The sequence below is a fragment of the Nipponia nippon genome, unplaced genomic scaffold (genome assembly GCF_047370975.1).
Source record: "Nipponia nippon isolate SJK-2023a ecotype South Korea unplaced genomic scaffold, ASM4737097v1 scaffold_5, whole genome shotgun sequence".
NCBI classification, from domain to species: Eukaryota; Metazoa; Chordata; class Aves; order Pelecaniformes; family Threskiornithidae; genus Nipponia; species Nipponia nippon.
In genome coordinates, this window is record NW_028262369.1 from 48945781 (window position 1) to 48965905 (window position 20125).

The 20125-nt window shown below is 49.8% G+C and overlaps 2 protein-coding genes across 4 annotated transcripts in view; one reads left to right on the top strand and one right to left on the bottom strand.

Moving 5' to 3' along the window:
• The first annotated feature begins 496 nt into the window (after window positions 1-496).
• Window positions 497-1526, top strand: PIGC (phosphatidylinositol glycan anchor biosynthesis class C). Its single transcript, XM_009462559.2, has one exon. The coding sequence runs from the start codon at window positions 512-514 to the stop codon at window positions 1388-1390; it is 879 nt and encodes a 292-aa protein (XP_009460834.2). The 5' UTR covers window positions 497-511; the 3' UTR covers window positions 1391-1526.
• Window positions 1527-6508: 4982 nt separating this feature from the next.
• Window positions 6509-20125, bottom strand: part of DNM3 (dynamin 3) — a 182143-nt gene continuing 168526 nt past the window's right edge. Inside the window, exons 20-21 of one of the 3 annotated variants that reach the window (XM_087731922.1) lie at window positions 17187-17273; window positions 8129-12581 (exon numbers count right to left, since the gene is read on the bottom strand). In XM_087731922.1, the coding sequence (XP_087588048.1) occupies window positions 12512-12581; window positions 17187-17273 (157 nt within the window). In that variant the 3' untranslated portion in view covers window positions 8129-12511. Of the gene's footprint in view, window positions 6673-8128; window positions 12582-17186; window positions 17274-20125 lie in introns of those variants that run through there. The other 2 variants (XM_087731920.1, XM_087731921.1) reach the window with 2 other exon arrangements.

Below are 20125 nucleotides of genomic sequence, written 5' to 3' on the forward strand. Positions count from 1 at the left end.
CAGCTGCCAGCCCGGCCGTTCTGGGGGGACAGGCAGAGGCGAGGCAGCCCCAGCAGCACCTGCGTGGCACAGAAGGGCCGTGGCACTCAGGGTGGCCAGATCCGGGCATGGAGCTGGGGTCTCCCCTCAACCCCCCACCAAAAGCTGGCTGCAGGGAACAGGGCAGCCCCGGGGGCGGCGGGGGGGAGCCCTCTCAGGCCGGAGGGTGCCCGGCACTGCTGCCCCCTCCTCAGCCCTCCGGCTTCCACCGGGTGCTCCCCCGCATCAGCAGCCCGGGGCCCCCGCCGCTGCCGCCAGACCCGCCCGCCCCGCAGCCGCCGGTGCCGGGCGCCCTTTGCCGGGGCTCCCGCCGGCAGGTGGCAGCCCCGAGCGCCCCGGCGTCCCTTGCGCCGCGGCCGGGGCCCGGCGGAGGCGGCGGGGCCGGGGCCGCGGGTGCCGGTGCGGCGGCGGAGCCCCCCCCCCCGCCCCCCCCCCCGGCCCGGCCCCGCCCGGCCCGGCCCGGCCCGGGGAGATGGAGCCGGTCGCCGGGCGGCGGTGGCAGAAGGTGCTGTACGAGCGGCAGCCCTTCCCCGATAACTACGTGGACCGGCGGTTCCTGGAGGAGCTGCGGAAGAACGTGCACGCCCGCCGGTACCGGTACCGGGCCGTCGTCTTCCAGTCGGGAGCGGTCGTGCAACAGCTGTGCAGCGTCTGCGTCTTCGTCCTCACCTGGTGGTACATGGACGCCGGGATGCTGAGCCCGCAGGGGCTTTTCGGGGCGGCCCTAGTCTCCTCCCTGCTCGGCTACGTCCTCTTCGACGCCGTGGATGGCGGGGCCGGGCGGCGGGAGAGCGGGCGGACGCGGTGGGCCGACCTGAAGAGCACGCTGGTGTTCGCCGCCTTCACCTACGGCTTCTCGCCGGTGCTGAAGACGCTGACGGAGTCCATCAGCACGGACACCATCTACGCCATGTCGGCCCTCATGCTCCTCGGCCACCTCATCTTCTTCGACTACGGCGCCAACGCCGCCATCGTCTCCAGCACGCTGTCCCTCAACATGGCCATCTTTGCCTCCGTGTGTCTGGCCTCCCGCCTGCCTCGCTCCCTCCACGCCTTTGTCATGGTCACCTTCGCCATGCAGATCTTTGCCCTCTGGCCCATGCTGCAGAAGAAACTGAAAGCCCGGACGCCCCGGTGCTACGTGGGGGTGACGGTGCTCTTCGCGCTGGCGGCGCTGGCGGGGCTGGCCACTGTCTCCAGCGTGGGCGCCGTGCTCTTTGCCTCACTGCTGCTTGCCATCTCCTGCCTCTGCCCTTACTGCCTCATCCGCCTTCAGCTGCTCAAGGACAACATCCACGGGCCATGGGATGAGGCTGAAATCAAGGAGGACCTCTCCAGGTTCCTCATGTAGGCCTGGCCCGGGGGGACCCTCTGCTGTGAGCAGCGCAGAGGCCCGTGCCAGGGGACAGCCGTGGGGGGAGGGCACCAGCCCAATAAAGCCCCTTGCGCAGCAGCAAGGACCACGTTTGCGTGTGTTGCCCTCAGCATCTGTTTCCGGACCTGACCTGCTTGGTTTTGGCGACGGAAGGAGCTGAACCCCGCAGAGCGGCCGACCCGTGCAGCAGCTCGGGGCGCAGGCCAGCGGGGCGGTGCGTGCTGCGGCCACGCGGACCCATACCTGCCTTTGGGGGGGATGCGGGGGGGGTTGCATCCCCTGAGCAGAAACGCCGCACGGAAACGCGCATCTGGCTCAGATGTGCCCCGTGGCGTGCCCACGGAGGCCCTCAGCCCCAGGGACCTCAACGTGTGCGATGGGGACCGACAGCGCTTCCCTGGGCGGGCTGGAGGGGACGGGGCTGGGTGAGGGTGGCCGCGGGCCGGGCGGCAGCGCACGGGGCGGTGGGTGCTGCCGGGCCCGCGGGACCGAGCGCCGGGGGCCTGGGATGGGCGCGGTGCAGAGCCCGGCTCGGCGGCGCCCCGCCGGGCGCTGAGGCCAGAGTCGCCTGGCGACGCTGCCGGGCACCGCGTTACCCTAAATGCTTTAGGAGAAGGGGGGTGAGGAGGGAAGACGCCTTCCTCCCCTCGCTGACCCCCCCGAGGTGGACCTGGCCCGGCCGCAGGGCCAGACCCCGGGCCAGAGGGGTGGAGCTGAGCACAGCCCCCCCGTGGGCGCGCCCGCCGGCGGGGGCGGTGCCCGGCTGCTGCGGCAGCGGCGGGGCACGGCGAGGGCCTGTCCGGCCGCCGTCTGTCCGGCCGCCGTCTGTCCGGCCCCGCACGCAGCGCAACAGAGGGCGCTCCCGGCAAACAAGTCCCGCGGGAGGCCAGGCCGGGCCAGGCCCAGCCGGCCCAGTGCCGGGAGGGCTGCCCCGGTGCTTTCCCTCTCCCTGCTCCCATCTGGGACTATCCCTCCACAGCCCAGCCCGGTCCGGCTTCCCCGGCGAGCGGAGCCCGCCAGAGCCGGCACCGCGGGAGGGAGGGGATGCCCACACCTGCCCCAGCCCCGGCGAGCAGGGATGCATTTGGCGTTACCTGGGTTTTTAATGACACTTTTCTCCTTCGGAAACCCAGCGCTGCAGAAGTGCAACTTTCTGCTTGAGGTACCCCGTCCCGTTGGGCACCGGCGCCTCACCCCAGCGAGCGGGCGCTTGCCGCGCGCTCCTTGGGCGTTCTCGGAAATGAGCAACCCCCGGCGGAGTCCCCAACACTTCCAGTGCTTTGTTACGGCTCTTGCCAAGTGCGAAATGTTGCTGTTGTCGTCATGGCGACGACTACATCTCATCTCGGTTTTAATTAAAACCTGTGGAAGTTTAGAGCCCGTGCTCCAGTCTCACAGGGCGCGCAGAGTAGCCAGATGCTCGCGGTCAAGATGACATTTTTTTTAGTTCTTCGGAAGTAAGACTGTTTTTTCACAGGGAGGTTTCCCACAAAGCTGCTCAGCGACCAGGATGCCCCATCTCGCGCTGGGCTAATGCTGCTGTAACGCTGCCATCCCGAGCCGATTCACAGAGTCCGTCGGTAGGCAAGGCTTGAGTGTAAATCAAAAGTAAATCAAACCTAGCATGCCTGGCGCCTGTTGTTAAGGTAGAGGCTGCAAGAAAGCAGAGTTTCTGCTGCAACCATTCCCTCAACAAGAAATAGTTCCCCAAAAATACTCTTCCCAAATTCAGACTCTCAAAACCAGCTCTGGGCTAGGAAAAGTGCAATCATCAGCTACCCAGACATCGCAGGTGGAACCAGGCACAGACTGCCACCATCGCCTCCGCCACAGCTGGAACCCGGTGGATCACCTATGCAGATCCCTGGGCTTTGATCGATGCAGCAGGCCCTGCCTGCCCAGCTCCAGGCGGGATGCGGGACGTGTCCCGTCCAGCCTGCCGCAGGCACTTTCATTCCTGCCCACAGCCCCAGGCCTCTCTGCTGCGCCCAGCTCCTTCCCTTCGCCTGCTCCTTAGCCTCAGTCCTTGCCCAGAGGTCCCCTGGGGAAAGGCTTAGCCCTCCCCTTAGCTTGCCTGCGCAGATACCCTGCTCTCCCTAACCCAGGAGATGAAAATATAAAGCTCAGTCCACGGCCCGGATGCACAAAGGGTCTCTGAAGGAGGGAAAAATGCAAGAGAGAGGTAGGGAGAGGAGAGGAGAAGACGCAAAGGCCAGGCGGAGTTTCCCTAGGACTCCTCTGACCTTCTGAGGACACGTGCTCTGCAGTGCCGCTGAAGTTAAGGTGCTGAATAAATGGCTATTACGAGTAGGTCTTCATGCCTGGGGTCAGAATATCCTCTACAGAACAAAACTTTGCCATAACTCTACGCCCAGCTCAGCAGTAAAGCTGGATGCCCTTTGAGCGTTCGCTACCTGAGCGTATCGTTCTGCGGCTTCTCTGATAACGCAGAGGCTGAGACCAAAGAAATAGGTCCTTCTCAGTTTGTATGCAACCAAAGCAGCATCAACCAGCTCTAAAGAGTTAAATGTTCTTTTGCATTACAAGGAAGTGCAGTTTCTTTCTCTTAAGTTTCCAAGTTCACTGAGATAGAGTACTTCAGTGGGGTGTTTTCTTTTGATTTGAAGCTGGCCAAATGCAAGTCATTGTAAACTGGCTGGGGATAAGCCTTGCTCCTGGGGGAGCTGCTGACACGTGCCGTCTGCAGTCTCCATCTACAGCTTCTGCTGTGGGGAAAGGCAAGTGTCAGCCGCCCACACCGTGCTGTCAGGGGCCCACGTCCCTCCCCCGTGGGAGACGGGATCTGGGAAGCCTGGAAAGAGCGAAGCTTTAGTTTTTGAAGGTAAGATCTTTATATCTCTTCAATTCCCACGGTAATCACTAAGCTTTTCTCAGCTTTGTGACATGAGAGGCAACAGCAACAACGTGAACGATCAGGAAACCAAAACAGGATTTTGGTCCTAACCCATCCATCGAAAAGCCGCCTAGGACGCGTAATGCCACCAGCTAGTGCAGCACCCTTAGCCTTCTCCACTTGGCCGCAGAACGTGTACCACCGCAGGGTGGAAATAGCACAGGCAAGGTTAAACAGCTTCTTTAAGAAGTCATCCCATGAGCTGATGCTAAAGAACGTGCCAAGGTTTCCCAGCACACCAATACCTTTGTCTTTCTACTTAGGAGATTTTAGGGAATAGCTACCAGAAAACCATGAAGTTCGGAGTCCTATTTCCAACAATATTTTTTATCAAATACTTCAGAAGGTAAAGATCCCTGTGAAAGGTTTAACACCATAAAATGCCCCAAGAAAGAAGTTTGTGCCTTGCAGCCTAACACGTGGAGGTCAGCTGGCAGCTAGGAGGACAGCAGCAGCTCCTGGCTGGGGTGCTGTAGGTGAGGCCATACAACTTAAATATCAACCACCTTTTATTTGTTGGTGGTTCATCTGTTGGTACCATGCCGTATCCCAGAGGGAACGCAGTGAGAGCTTCCCCCGGTGTGGAATAGACTTTTGAACCATGTGGAAAAAAAAGCAGCTTGTGAAATTCAGCCTGTTCCTATTCCCTCTTACCTGAGAGGTGAAGCATGGCCAGACCCTCTTCAAGAGCTCGCTGGGTACAAATGCTGTCGCTTCCGTAGTAGGTCCTGAAAACACACAATTCCTGGACTCTGCTGAGGTTTTTTTGCCTCAGTACTTGAAGCGATGAGTTCCACAGATGAAAGATCCGTCCAGTCTGAGCTCCCCTCCTCATCCCCTAGTCTTGGGACAGTTTTGTTCATGGGACTGATAGGAGCATCCATTTCTCTCTTGCCCATCACTGTACTCTTTCCAGCTCCAGCAATTCCAAGTTTAGCACTTGCAGGTTCAGAGGCCTAGCAGGAATGAGTATTTATCTCCCTCTCCTAAGAACTGCTGTACTTGGTTCCCCCCCCCCCCCCACCCTTTTGCTAATACCACTGCTGTTTCTTCTGTTGTACTCTACCAAAAGACTAAATCTAAGTGAGAAGAAAGAAAAATCTGTGTAATCTCTGGGCTTGCACCCCCTTATAATTTGAGCAAACTCAGTGTCTGCCATTTACCAGCACACGCAGGTGGTTCAGCGGCTCCCTGGATACAGGAGAGGTCAGCAGGGTCCGAAATCAGCTGGAACAAGAGGAACTGCCCAAATTCAGCAAAGCTGTGTCAGACCTGCTTTGAAACCGAGCACAGCCTGTGTGTTGTCAGGCTCCTTCTACCCACGCGATGCCTCCGCTCTCCTGCCCCCAGGCCCCGAGCAGCACCCCTGCAGCTCCCTCTCCCCCTGAACCTCCTGCTACAAAGAAATGCCTTGTTTGTGCCCCTTCAACGACGGGCTGGAGCCCCAATGCTGTGTTGCACCTCCAGTTCATACCTGTGCCGTTCCCTCTGGTTTATCTGCAATGGTTTGCGAGACATCCCTTCTGTGTTTTCGTATCAGAAAAAAAAGTCAATAAAAGCCATCAATTTTCCCTTTTTAGACTTATTCTTCATATACTTCTCTGGCACCCAAAACAAGCACATCTTCTAAGCATTAAATTGCAGATTTTATCTTTCCCATGGGGACAGACACGTTTGGAATCCCAGAGGTAGCTCCTTACAGCTATTTGAGCTCAGATACTCCAATGAGGTCGGCTTGCAAGGGATTCAGAGGTTTAGCTTGAAAAAAAATGGTGAGAGCAGCTGTGATTTATTTATTATTGTGCAGATTCATCAGTGGAGAGACTGCTGCAGTCTTCTCCTTTGACTTTCCACTCTGCACACAGTCAGGTGTTGCTGCTGGTGCGCTAGGCACCTTTTAGGATTCTCTTGTTGTGAAAGAGGCTGGCTACTCTTCTTCCCACTAATGCTAAGCCGAAGCCATTTATACGGAGCAATCCTGGTGGTTAATGGATTCAGCAGCAGTGGTGGAATCCCAGCAGAACGTCCCTCCCTCCACCACCTCAGAGGGTGGGAGTCTCCACAGAGCCCAGGCAATTGCTTCCATGGGGTGATAATGGCTCCATTTGAGAAAGAGGGGGTAGACTCTTCAATAGAAAACCAGCACACATTTGTTTTGTAGTCAGAATTTTTATTTTCTTTATATCCAGGCTTATCATTGACATCTGAAAATAAAATCTTTCATTTACAAATAGGCTAGTGCAAATTAAAGATAATTTTGGAAAAAAAAAAAAAGACAGATTGCATGTAACAAAAAAGAAATGCGTGTTAGGACGATCTTCCTGGAACAGCTGGTGGAGGTCGCCTAGGAAGAAGACAAAAAATAACCCAAAATTCACAGGGAGGGAGGGAGAAGAGATTTAAAACAAGATACAATGAAATGACTCATATACAAAATTATCTTAATAAAATGGGTTAAGAGAAAAAGGCACAGAACATGCACATTAAGGAAAAGAGCAAGAGCAAGATTAGAATCAGCTGGCTATCAGCACAGCCTCGGCTTTCATCCTCACCGCTTCCCATCTGACTCGCTGGCGCCAGAGAGCTAGGACAATCGCATCGCAAGCGTGGAGGTCGCTGGTCACAGGCTTTCTAATTTTCTTGCAGCAAATAATATCCTCTGGAAGAACTTTTTGCCAGCCAACCTTAAAATTTGCACCACTATCTGCTTCAAACACTGTGCTTGGAGTAGACCTTTTTTAAGTGAGATTCTGATGAAATTGTGAATAATTAAATAAGACGGCCTATGGGCTGGATTGGGGTATCTGGAGGGGACATTGCCGGGAAAGGTTAAAAATGTGGGTGACGGCAGCGCAATGAATCTACTGCCAAGCCTAGCAGGAGAGACCCTGGGCAGCTGATGGCCCAGTGCAGCCGTCAGAGAAGAGCGGATGCTCCTCCTGTTACCCAGCACAGAGCGCTGACGCGTCGCCGACCAACATTCCGGGAACCAAAGTCATACGGGGCTACGTAACGTGCTCCAGCCAGATGGGACACGTGTGACACCACTCTTCACTGAGGGGGGAGCGCACAGACTGCCTCAGGCATAGCCATTAAAGACTATTAAAATAAAATAATCTCGAAACGTTACAGTAAGCAAGTGGATACAACGGGGACATTGCTGCTTGGCTCATCCCACCTTTTGCTCCCCCCTTTCCCAAAACCTGTCTAAGGACCAACATAGTGACTGTTGCGCTCAGTGAGAAATGTCCTCTCCCGCAGGCAGCTGTTGTGCTCGTTGTGCCCTACAGGCCATCTCCTCCAAGCATCCGTTCCAGTTACTTGGCTCGTACTGATCTGAAGGAGCAATTGAGTAATCAAGACATCTGTGCATTCGTACACAACCACTTTAGGGGGAAATGCCTTCCAGACGTAATGCGTACACACGCACAGTTTTACTCCAGCTCCTGCTCCGGAGGACTCAGTCGGGTCTTCTGCTCAGCTCTGAATCTCCCCCAAAACATGCTTTCCCCAACAAGAAATGAATACCAGGTATGTCTTGAAAAACATTCACCCATTTCCCAGCAAAACATCTCTGCGGCACTCCAAGCCCCTTGCAGGGCAGCAGGCTGAACGCTTCCCACGGGTTACTTCTCCCCCTTCTCCCCTTTTAATGACATCTCCAGTGATGTCCATGCAACACGCATCTCCGATAAATCCTCACTGCCGCCCCAACAGAGGCGGAGTGCGGCATGCTGAGATGATGGTGCTAGAGACAGAAGACCACTCATGCACATCCAGAAAGTAATAATAAAAGCCCATCAAGAGTTACAGTTTATTTCAGATTCAGAAATGCAGCATAACATTTTTACAGCAGGTGTTTGCGATGCTCAGGAATGACCATGGTTTCGGGAATCGACTTGCTGTGCTCAAAGGTCAACACCAGGAACCATTTACAGATTATGAAACCAAAGGCAGATGTTTTGGCTCACACGAAGTAGGGCATTAACATACAGAGCAAAATTCAGAAAGAAATTAAGCGTTTGCTTCTTACGAAAAGAAGTCATCGTTTACACCATCCTGGAAAAGTAAAGAGACAGGCAGTAAAGCAAACGGCCGGCAAGACAGGACAAATCATATATCAAGCAAGAGTGGAGGACTGTCTGGACGGGAGGAGCCATCGGTATCAGCTCGCCTGCAGACAAAGCAAGAGGAAAGACAGGCAGAGTAACATTCATTTACACAAGGGAGCTGTTCTGTTAGAGCCCGGGGAGGAGGCTGAATGCCACAGCGGGAAGAAGCGTGCCACAAGCACACCAAGAGGTTGGGTGCCTCCCCAGTGTCACAGGTGCAAAACAGGTCTGCCTTCAATTCAGGAGGTTTGGACTATTTTAAGACAGAAAAACAGAACTAGCCAGTAATCTCAATATGCTGTATACACATCGTTTAGTGTAGCTGTCTGCGATAGAGAGTATAATATTTTCTATGTTCTGCTTTAACACGAAATGCCATAACCTATAATGTTATCTTCTTTAATATAATAAATGATCTACGTTTATCTACTGAGGCTTACTCAGAAAGTGCAACAAGATCAGCAATAAAATAAACACACATTAACTATGTACATAAGCCTTTTCATTGAACATACAATCTTTTTAATCCTAACACAAGATCCCTTGAGATTAAAGGCCGAGAGCTATTCACGGCACGTGCAAGCTCTTCAGCTGTTGGTCAGCCATGAGGAGGTGAGGAGGAACACGTTCTCTAGGCAGAGGCCCAGGCTTAACCTAAATGCAATACCAGATGAGCACCCTCCTGAAACGTAGCCACGTACATCACCCAGCTAATTACGCACCTCACATAAGATCAGAAACCCTGCTGTTGCTTAACGGGAGTCTCCACTACTCCCCGGCAATCTTCTGAGCTTTGCCAGAGGGAATCAAAGAAAGGGAAAGCAACCTGCGCTTCTCAGATAGGGGAGTTCAGGCTTAGCTCACCCTGCATAAGGGTGTCTGCAGAGGGGGCAGTGGCCAGTCAGGGGCAGCCAGGCCCTCTAGCAGATCCACGGGGTGCTCGTCCTGCTGTCCGTCAGGCATGGAGTGAGCTGCTGCCAAGGCTGCTCCTCTGACAACAAAGGACGGGAGAGACACGGCTCACCAGCATCAGGAGCAAGCGGAACAAACCAACCCGTTCCAGGCACTGTGCAGCAGGAAGAAATGGGCCGAGGTTGGGAGGACAGTACTTACTCAATCGGATGTGGCAATTTCTTGGGAAGCACTTAATATTTTTCCTAGAAACAACAATTCTATGTGGTTTATTCTGAAAAGCATATATGCAAGAAGTTAGAAGTGAAATCATCAAAGTCCGGATCTATGCTCAAGGTTAATTATTAACCTGCACACCTAAAAGTGTTGCATTTAGGGCACAGGGCCAGATTTAGATGTGATCTGAATGAGGATGCAGAGGAAGGGAGGGCTGTGCAGCTGTGTCCCACGACCTCGATGTCGAGCGCAGAACCAGATGGTGCTGACAGCGCGGCCACAGGCGCCTCGCTGCCTCCTCCTCCTCTTTCGGGTAAATCCACCCTTGAGAGCTTCATTTGCAATTCAGGATTACTGTTGAGAAAGAGAGTTTCTTGGGGGGCAGAGTTAAGGACAGTGCTGAATTGCGCTACCTACTTCCTTATGCTTGACAGAAAGAGTCATTAAAGTAAATTAAGGAGTCTCAAGTACAGAGGATTTAAAAACATGTTTTTAGGCCAGGATCTATGTCATCTAATTGAGGCTCCTAACTTACCAGCATCACCACCCTCATCTCCCATGCAGCCACACCGGTTTGTATCGCCTTCTGGAGGTGCTGCCTCTTTCCACTGAACAAAGGGAAAGAGGACAACTAAGTCGAGCGCTTGGGGTATGGTGGGATAAACCCAGACCATGGCCTTGCAATATCACTGAATGAACATCAAAATTTAGGCTTAAAGTGACTTTCTGTGGCTGAGGCGCTAAGCCTGGCTTTCCATCAGCAGGCAGCTGCCAGTCAGTAACAGAGAGTTCTGATAAACTATATCCAGGTTTGCTGGCTAGGCAACAGCATGGACTACTATAGCCATTTATAAAAATACATCTAACAGATGCATTGCATGTTACACCAGAGAGTGCTACACAGTGGAAAACTGTGTAAACACAAGAAAAATCATCAAAATAGGTTTTCTTTTTTTGTAGTAAAAATCAATATAACTGTAGTTGGGTTTGCAACCTTTTTTTTTTTCCTTGAAAGCTGATTCTGTGCACTTGGTGTTGGAAACCTGGGCCTGTTCTCCAAACACACACCAGCCACTTAAGCAGTCTTCTGAGATCACCAAGATGCCGGTGCTCTGCCAAACTTCATCTTCAGTGTGCTTCAGATGTTGACCTCTAGACTCCCCAGGTGTGTGTCACAAGTATGAGGCTGACAGGAAATTACAGTTAAGCTAACATACAAATCATGGTGCTTTCCCAAGCTCGTCTTCTCTTATGCAAGCTGAAACACGATTTGCTTCAGTGGTGAGCACAACTAATCAGCAGTCTGGGAATACTTAATAGGCTAAATCCCCATTTGTTGTGGCTCTTTGATTGGATTCTTCCTAACCATGGGCCTACAGCATACTGGAGCCCTACATGCAGTCTCAATAAATAAATTTATTAGACTGATTATACGGGGGGCCTTCAAAACCACCCGTTGCTTTGCCTAAGGATCTGTAACCATAATTGTAATAACAGCAATTACTATTTTCTGAAGAAACAAGGCCAAATTAATCTCTAGTTTAATTCTGTTAACTCAGTAAGTTTTAAGCTGTAAGGGTGACACTGACCCAAAGAGTTTAAAGTGAAGTAATGCAGTTAAGATGAAAGTTTTTTGTAACGTATTAATATATAACGCGCAAAACAATAGGCAGAGAAGATCTCTGCAAGTGAACATCTGCTAAAATAATCCATTGCCAGGATGCACAGCTGAGCACTTCTCAGTACCTAGTTGGATAAAGTGACCCTCATCCGAGGTGTGCAGGACTTCAAGGGATGCAAAGAGAAAATCTTTATATAGGGGGCATAGTGGAACTTTATTGACGGGTGTGAGCAAGTATCTCAAATCCAAACCGGACCCTTGGAAAGCTCAGATGCAAATCCAGGCCATAGCTCTGTGAATTAGCTCACACAGTGGGCAGAGGAGCGGTAGCCCATTTACAGCTGTGCATATGTCTATGTCAGTATCTATATCTCCTTCTGTTTCACAAAACGACCAAAAGCAACGTTCAGTTCTCTGGATCCTGCCAGGCAGTACATTTATACGTATTACATGCACTCACATACCCCCAGGGCTTCCCCTGAGTTCGGTTGGAGTGCTAATGTGAGCAAGAACTAGCAGAGGACAAAGCGAGCTGGCACACGCCGGTCTGTCATGTACCGGCTTTTCAAACCGCCCTTTCACAGCCTTGCTGCAGGGTGAGACGGCTCCACACTCAGCCCTGCAAGCCAGGGCCCCGCAGCCTGGTCCTTACCAACCACCCAGCCAACTTTGCACGTCAGCTGCCAAAGTGGAAATAAAGTAACACACGCATTGTCTCATATATACCTTTCTTGTTTAACAATATTCCTTAAAAACTAGACTTTGGATAAGGAGAAATTTAGAGAAGAAGCAGCCATCCAGCAAGCTTCTTGCAACAGAGACATGGAAGCGTGGGGCCTTCGGAAGAGCTCGGTAAGAAATCACATTGCTTTTCTTTGCCCAGTTTAACCATTAAAAGAGAAAATGGGCATAAAAGTGTAATTCCAAATGACAGAAAACCTGAAAGGTACAAATGAAAGCAAGATTCCCTTCAGATCAGAGGAAAAAAAGAAGCAGCTCAAATCAACACGTGCACAAACAAACAGAAAGTCAAGCCCTCCATTCACTGTACAGGACTGTGAGCGCAGTTGCCTGGGTGAAGACATGTCAGTAAGTTAGCTAACATCAGCTATTGCAAAAGGAAAAGTCAAGGCAGCACAGACCTTCCCAAAACATTTCAGACCTCATAAACAATGCAGAATGGACAGAAAGTATATCAGTAAAATTGGTTACTTGCCTATGGATGTCCATACATGCGACTATACATTGGTTATTGCGACAGTTATCAAGCAATTTGCTTCCACATATTTGGTTAACAATGAATGACATGCCAGAAACTTCTTTTAGTCTAACAGGGATGAATCTAATGGACGAATTACAGTGGGCCGAGTAGGTGAAGGGGGTGGTCTTCGACTGGAGAGAAAGAGAGAAGAAACAATAAGCACAAACGCTGAGAACAAACCTGGCACCTTTTGCTGTCACTCCGTGAACATGCACGTGCTCCTAAACACAACAATCTTATTTCCACGTACGCTGAAGCATGACAGCCCTAAGCATCCACGATAAGGAAGAAAGCGATGGGTTTGCCACATGCATACCATGCCTTAGCCCTCTCACGCTTCGGACAGCTCTCCTCTCTGGTCCACAGCCTGGGTATTCCCTGAACACAGTTACCTTCTTCTGCCATGGAAACCATCAGGGGAGGATCATTATTCCTGTTTTCTCAGGGGTCAGTCCCAGCCTGGACAGCCACAGAGCGGACTTAGGGGCATGTTTCAAAGTGGCCAGCTGGATTTTGGAAGACAGCCTGCAGCGACTTCGGCTGCTGTTCGCAGAAGCAGAAAAACCTGCAGCTTCTTGCACAGTTGGGCCAACTGGAGCCATGCCCATGTGCCTGAATTTGAGGCACAAATTTCAAGCTTTATATCAATGGCCAGTTATGAAAATACTAGCCGTGGCCATGGCTTCTGGATTAATCCGTTCACCACTAATGTGTTCCTCTATCAAGTTCAGTACCTGCTAAGGGAGTCCCAGATTTTTTGGGAAGGTTTATGGGTCTTTATTCCCCTGTTTCAAATAGCTGATTCAGCACAGGCTCCTGTGTACTGCATTTCAATTCGGACTGCATCATCATCTGGTAAGAGACCACAGTGCACGAGTTAGCAGCAGTATAATCCCCGAGCACGTTCCACCTGCAGTCCAGGCTGGGCAGGGACAGTCCAGGCTGAGACCTACCCCTCCCTCACTTCATCCAAGGATGACACACCAACTCTGCTGGAGTTGTAGACAGATTTGCTATGGTAGCTATGTAATTGCCTTTTACATTTTTGTGTGTATTTAGGGTACATGGTTCATATCAGTGCTGTGTGGAGATAACTCCATCAGTTTAGTTACAAAGAGTATTTTGTTAATGCTCCATTTCATTTGGGCTAAAACACCATACTGCTGAGCAAAGCTTGTGCAGAATTTGAGATGGCAATACCTGTTTGGTCTCCAGCACCTGCACTAGCTCAGACAGTTCTGCCTGGCACTGCTTTGTGCTGTATAAATATACCTAAGAGACTGTTCCTCACAGCCAGCCCGCTCCGTAAGCCAGCTATCCAGCGCCCTCCAGCAGGGTTTTGTTGCTGCAGTTATTCTAATCCAACTCTTACACAGTATTTTTGTTCCCCATTTTCTTTAACGGGAAGTACCAGGTCTCTCTTTATTCCTTAACCCAGCCCAGATCACCACGAGAGCGTGTAGCTGCTCTAAGAGAGGCACGAACCCGGGGTCTGAGCTAGGTGGGGAGCCGAGGGCTCTTCAGTTCCCATCCAGCTTCAGCAGACTTCATTAATGGCCACGACAAATTGTACAGCCCTCTCTAATGCGGTCCTCCACCTGCGAAAGCAGGAACAGTTCCTATCTCTGAAGAAGATTACAAAGGAAACGTGTCTCATTCTATTAAAGCTAAATAGAAGATGAAAAGAATGTAATAATGTGTTAATCTTCTTTGAACTGGGACATGATATATGAGACAAATTTACACTTGACAAAAAAAGTCTTGCTTGGCTCGAAGTGCATCTTATACGACAATATTCTCTTTTGGTGAAGAAATGAGAATTTTAATCCTTAACATGCAATGAATACAAAATATGCCAACTGAAGTGTTCAAGTAAATCAACAAGCTAAAAAAATAGGCAAAATATAATTTCTTCATGGTGTATTTTTCTTACAGAAAAAATGTTACTCTGTTAACTATTGTTCCTTGTGTTGCTCCAGTGTAGGTCTTCTGGACCCATTTCCAAAATTTGTAGTTTCATAAAGAACCACTTCTAAGGCTCTGCATTTCTGCTGGGTTGCATTAAATTATTCCTTTGTTGAAATGCCTCACATTGCATTGTTTAGCGCTTACTGAAAACATTGTATCATGTGTATACAATTTACAAACAAGGGAAAATGCATACAGCTGTCTTCATATCAAATTTAAAAGATAGAAGCCCAAGCATGCATTTTAATACCAGGTTGAATGCAGCACGCTGGATTAAAATAATGTAATTTAGTCAAATTGCTATTTAGCCCAGCAGGATCAGAAACTGGAGAGCACAGCGGGAGGATTTCCTGGATATCAGTCAAACCAAACCTGAACGAAAATCAGCTCTGAGCCCCATTTCCTCCTTGAACCAGAGCTGTTATTGCACCCTGACCATTATTTTGAATTTTCATTCAAGCCCAGTTCAGACCTGGGCAGAAAAATCCCCCAGCAGGCTCTCTTTTCCACTTCAGAGTACCACCTTCAAGGAGAAGCTGATACCCCCAAGGAGGCCCAAGGGCTACCATGCTACAGCCTCTCCCCGGCCCCACAGGCAGTGGGCAGAGCCACACCAGCCTTGTTCTCCGACCGGCAGGTCTGCTCAGCGAGGGGACCCCTCAGCCCAAGCTCTCCCCCACCAGTTCCCGCTATGAATACCTCCTGGTGGAGACACACACGTGTTTTGGGATGCTCTGCATACATACCCTGGTGTGTCTTCCCAACGAGTATGGGCAGGGACACACGTGAGGAACAGGCAGACCTCTCCTTAGCTCCAGCCCCTCTCCTCTGCCCCTGTAACGGTGCTGCCTCGCTCCCATGCAATTGCACGGGGCTTCCTTCCAGCTCCGTAACCCCGCACACCATGACTAGGGGAGTGGGAGCTGCACCCTGAAAAGGTGTCTGCCTCTGGAAGGTGCCTTCCAGAGGAGTGGCAGATGTTTGGGAAAAGGCAGCACTTGGGAAACGACCTGCAAAAGCACCATTCACCTCTAGGCCCGCTGCTGACAGTCTCCTGGGCAGTCTCTGGTTCCCTGTGCCGGTAACGCAGGAAGAGGGGCCGTGCTCCCGAGTCCACGGGCAGAGCGCAGCACAGGGGTTCAGCTCGGGGAAGAGACCTCGGCTTCATTAGCCACCAGCACGCAGTACAGTTGGCATGAGTTGAAGCTCAAGGCAAAGTGAGGGTAAGGACAATCCCAGAAATTGCCTGTCACTAGATTTCCCTGCCAAGGTGACAAGTCATTACGTGACAATTTTTACACTGGGAGCAGGATTCAGACCTTTTTTTTCCCCCTAAAAGGAATTTCATTCCCAAAGTCAGGAGGAGAGGCCAACCCACAGGTCACTCTCCTCTCCCCCTCCTTTACGCCCGGAGCGGTGGCTGGAAGTGCCAGCGCTCCCCGGGATGGAGGGGTGCAGGGCCCTGGGCACCCCAGCCACCACCTGGAGACAACAGAGCCGGCAACCAGCACCACGCTGCTCATTGCAAAGGTAGTCCCACCTTCCTCTCTGCTCTGGGCACCTCTGAAAAACACAGGTCTGCGCGAAGCCTAGCGTGATTTCAGCACGATGGCTTTCTGAGCAAAGGTTACACAAACGAGCGCTGCCAGACCCTCCAAACCTGGAGCAACGCGGAGCAAAGGGGCAGTAGGCCGGAGAGGAGAGCAGCAGGGGGAGCTCCAGCCTGCCTGTGAACAGGAGCAGGGGAAAACCAGAGAAAAACAACCTCCCCCAGATCCCTGCTCCGCACTAGCTGCCATGTCAGTGAGTAAATATGTGACTAAGCCCAATTAAATGTTTAGTCTGAGGCCAACAGATGATAGCGGTAGAGGCGGCGCGGACCGCGTTTTTGCATTATCGGACCGACCCTGACAGCCCGGGGGTGCGTTCGCGGTGCTGAGCTGTTCCCAGGCCCCGAAAGGCGGCTCCCGATTCATAGAAAGCTCCTTCTTATAAAAATGTCACTGCTGCGGTAATTCCAATTTGGTTATTGCCTTCAACATTTCAGCTGGGTTTTCAAGTTTTGGGGCCGAGTCCCACTGCCTGGCCCCTTTAACGGGCTCCTCAGTCTGTTGTGGTTTGTTGGGTTTGTGGTGGTTTTTTTTTTTCTTTTTAAAAAAGAAAAAAAAAAAAAAAGGGAAACAGTGTTTGTAAAAGTTAGTGCTAAAGGGGCAGGGGATCATAGGTCCCCAGGGTTGAGTAAACGAGTCTGCAGAAAGAATCAGTTCTTCTAACTAGCACACATTAAGCAGACATAAAGAATTTACCAATGAAAATTGTGGACTAAGTATGTATTTAATAACTCCCTGATGTTGCTGCAGAGACTCCTCCTTTGAAGAGCTCAGTGGGGTTTTGAAGGGAGGATAACTCTTACCCCCATGCAAAAACTTTTTAAAAAAGGAAAAGTTTTACATTCATTTTTAACCTAAGCAGCACACCCCATTTTTCCAGTTTTAAAAGAACTCCTAAAAGCTTTAGCTAGGCAAATGCAGAGCAAAAGGAACTAAATAAAGCAAGTCTAGACTTAAAATTCGATCAGAAACATATGGGAACTCTTCAGGCATTTGCCTTTTGAGAAGTGCTATCGCTCCCCACACAGAGTCCACAAAATATGCTTTCAGTAAAGCATGGCTGTAATTACCATGGGAGGCCCCGCTCGAAGAAGATGGCTTCTCTTCTTGGAGCACAGCTAACGTACTTCTAAATAAAAAGCTTTCATTTCCACTTACATTTTACATTCTTGCTTGCTTGTGACCGCTAGAGAATGCTTGTGGAAGGCATGCACATAACTACATTTTACGATACATCCTATAGATCTGAAATTGTAAACAAAAGTCCATTATTCTCTCCCTTTTCCACGATCTTGGTTTCCCTATAATGCAGCCTTCTCGGAGTGGTTTCCCTATAATGCAGCCTTCTTGGAGTACCCTGATACGTGACATCGGCTTTGCAGAATTTAATGAGAAAATATTTAAACAAAATCTCTAAGCGGCTTTACGTCTGACTGCAGGCAAATTTTATTTTAGGTGACAATACAAATCTGGATGTGAGGCATAAAATAAGGGGATAAGAGAGTGACTTACTTCAGGTGAAGAATAAATATAGTTTCTCATTTGGGTGATTATTTAGAGAGATTAAGTAGCTTGTTCTTGGGATAGTTATAATGCCTTGGCACATTTTATTTTTATCTGGTTTTCTCTGTTTCAGTAACGTCCTGAGAGACCCACACACCTTAGCCTCTACTTTTCCCGGTTCTTATATCAACTTATCTGACTTTTATATGGTACCTCTCGGCCTCCATCAGCCTCTGGATTTGGAAGAAAATCCAAACCAGAAGTGAAACTGCTGTAGCCATCATGGTTGAAGAATAGAGGCAAGACATGGTTTGTAGGCCTGATTAGTTAGTCTACAGTCTATGCGTACTTCAAACTCTTTCTGGCCTATATCAGATACAGCATGGCTACCGCGGAGTCTCCTGAACATCAACTCAGGAGAAAGGATCTCGAGTGGAAGTGGGAAAAGCAAGAGGAGGAAAGGCAGTTGATACTAGTGACACAGGTCACAAGAAAGTAGGAAAAGCAGTAAAAGGATAATGACATTAAGACGAGTACAGCAGGAATTACGGACAAGAATCAGGAGGAAATGATGATTATGGGAGAAATGAAAACAGCGCTCAGTGGTGATGAAAGGAAAAAGTAGTTGGGGGATATCTGTCTGAGATGGTCCCTTACCCCAGTGTAATGGTCTGAGAGTGAAAACGTCTCAGATTTGTTTCTGTACTGAAAAATGTCATTTTGTCAGGCATGAAACGTCTCTATTTAGCATGCCCACAGGATTGCTGTTGGAGGGCAAGTCAGGGACAGAAGCACTGAGGCGTACAGCGCAGTGTTTGAGGATGCATGCCGGTTCTGAAGTAGCTCTCCAGCTGAACGCATATGTGTCAGGCTCCACAAATGCATAGAGGGCACGCTGTGACTGTACTGCCAGATACTTGCACAGCTATAGATATAGCTGAACCTCACTATTTCAGAAGATCCAGCTGCACAATATTCTATCAATGGAAGAAGTTTTGTGTTAAGTGTAAGCAAGTTAAAGTAGTTAGATTATGCTGTTTTATCTGATGCCTATTTCTTTTAAGTGAAAGAAACAAAAGAGTAAGAGTGAATAGGAAGAATGTGTCCTTCCACTAGCCACCACTACACTGCAGCAACATAAAGCTCCATTAATTCAAATACTAATACTGTTCCAAAGCCTCAGCGTTACTGAGGTTCCACTGAGCGTGATTTAACTTAATACAGATACTCCTTTCAGAGACAAACAGGTCCAAAACATAATGTTCCACTAGATTAATTTATTATTTGCAACTCAAGCTATGTTTTCTATATGACCATCATAATGTCTATCACACACACATACAATTATGTTTGTATGTTTATGTGGGTGTTGCATTTTTGAATTAGTCATTTCAGGGAATTAATGTGTCATATGGAAAACTCAGCTTGAATAAACAAAAAAATTAATTCAGTGGAGCAACCAAGAAAGACTATTATTCTTAACAAACTGTGTGTTCTTGTTTGCCCTTCAGCAGGGAACATGTAAGCAAGTGTGGAACACATTAGTGGAGGACTGTCCCAACCCATCAGAAACCCTAGGTCAGGATGGCCAAGATTATCAAAACTGCCCATGGAAGAAGAGAGAATCAGAAGAGAGTTAGGAGTGTTGGGTGATACATTCAGAATGCTGCTCTACCTTCCTCTGTCCACAGCAGAAGATGACAACAGAAGGGCCACAAGATCAGCAGGAGGAACATCTCATGTTTGCATAGCAGCTCAAGTCTTGTGTATTGGTCTCTGTTTAGCTATACTGATCAGCATCAATGCAAATAACGTACCCTGTCTTTGAACACCACGTCTACTGCTGCCCACTCTGTTCTTCCTTCCTACTCACCTTTGACCTTCCTCTGCCTTTTTGTCTCTCTCCTCTTTACTTATCTTGGTGTAAGAAAGGGAGCGAACATCCTGGTTGCCACCTCCAGCTGGAGTTGCACCTCTTCTTGTCCATGATGACAACTAACACAATTATCAGTGTCACTGTTGTTAATGTAGCCTTTGAGCGCCCTCATTCACTAACGATCCAATACAGCTTGCAGAGGACAGGAGAGTTTCAAGGAGAGCCTTTCAAGATGCCTGCAGGTTCAGGAGGTTCAAATCATCGCTGCTTTCTCTCTATTTACTGTCATACATTTTCTCTTCTAGCATAAGGAAGGCTAGAAAGGCACTGCTATTCTGCCCACTCTTTCAGACAAGGCAAGAAATTTCCCGCTTAACACCCTTGCTCTAATCCTCCAGAGCCTTCATGGCGATTGTTATTGAACTACTCTGTTATGAGATTAAATAATTACTGGGGACAAAACACATCTTCAGGTTCCTGTATTTCTGGCAAACAACATTTGCTATTGTTTGACTCTACTTTCCTTTTTCAAGTTGGGAGACGCTAAAAATAAAACCCACTTCCTTCTACTAACAGCATCTTTAGAGAGAAAAGGCTAAGGGGGGGGGGCGGGGGGGGAAGGCTTTTGCTGAAAATACCTAACAGAATAAATTACTTATTCAGTTCGCCAGCTGACACTCCTAAAGCTGGCTTCAGCTGTGTTTGAGGACTGCACTCA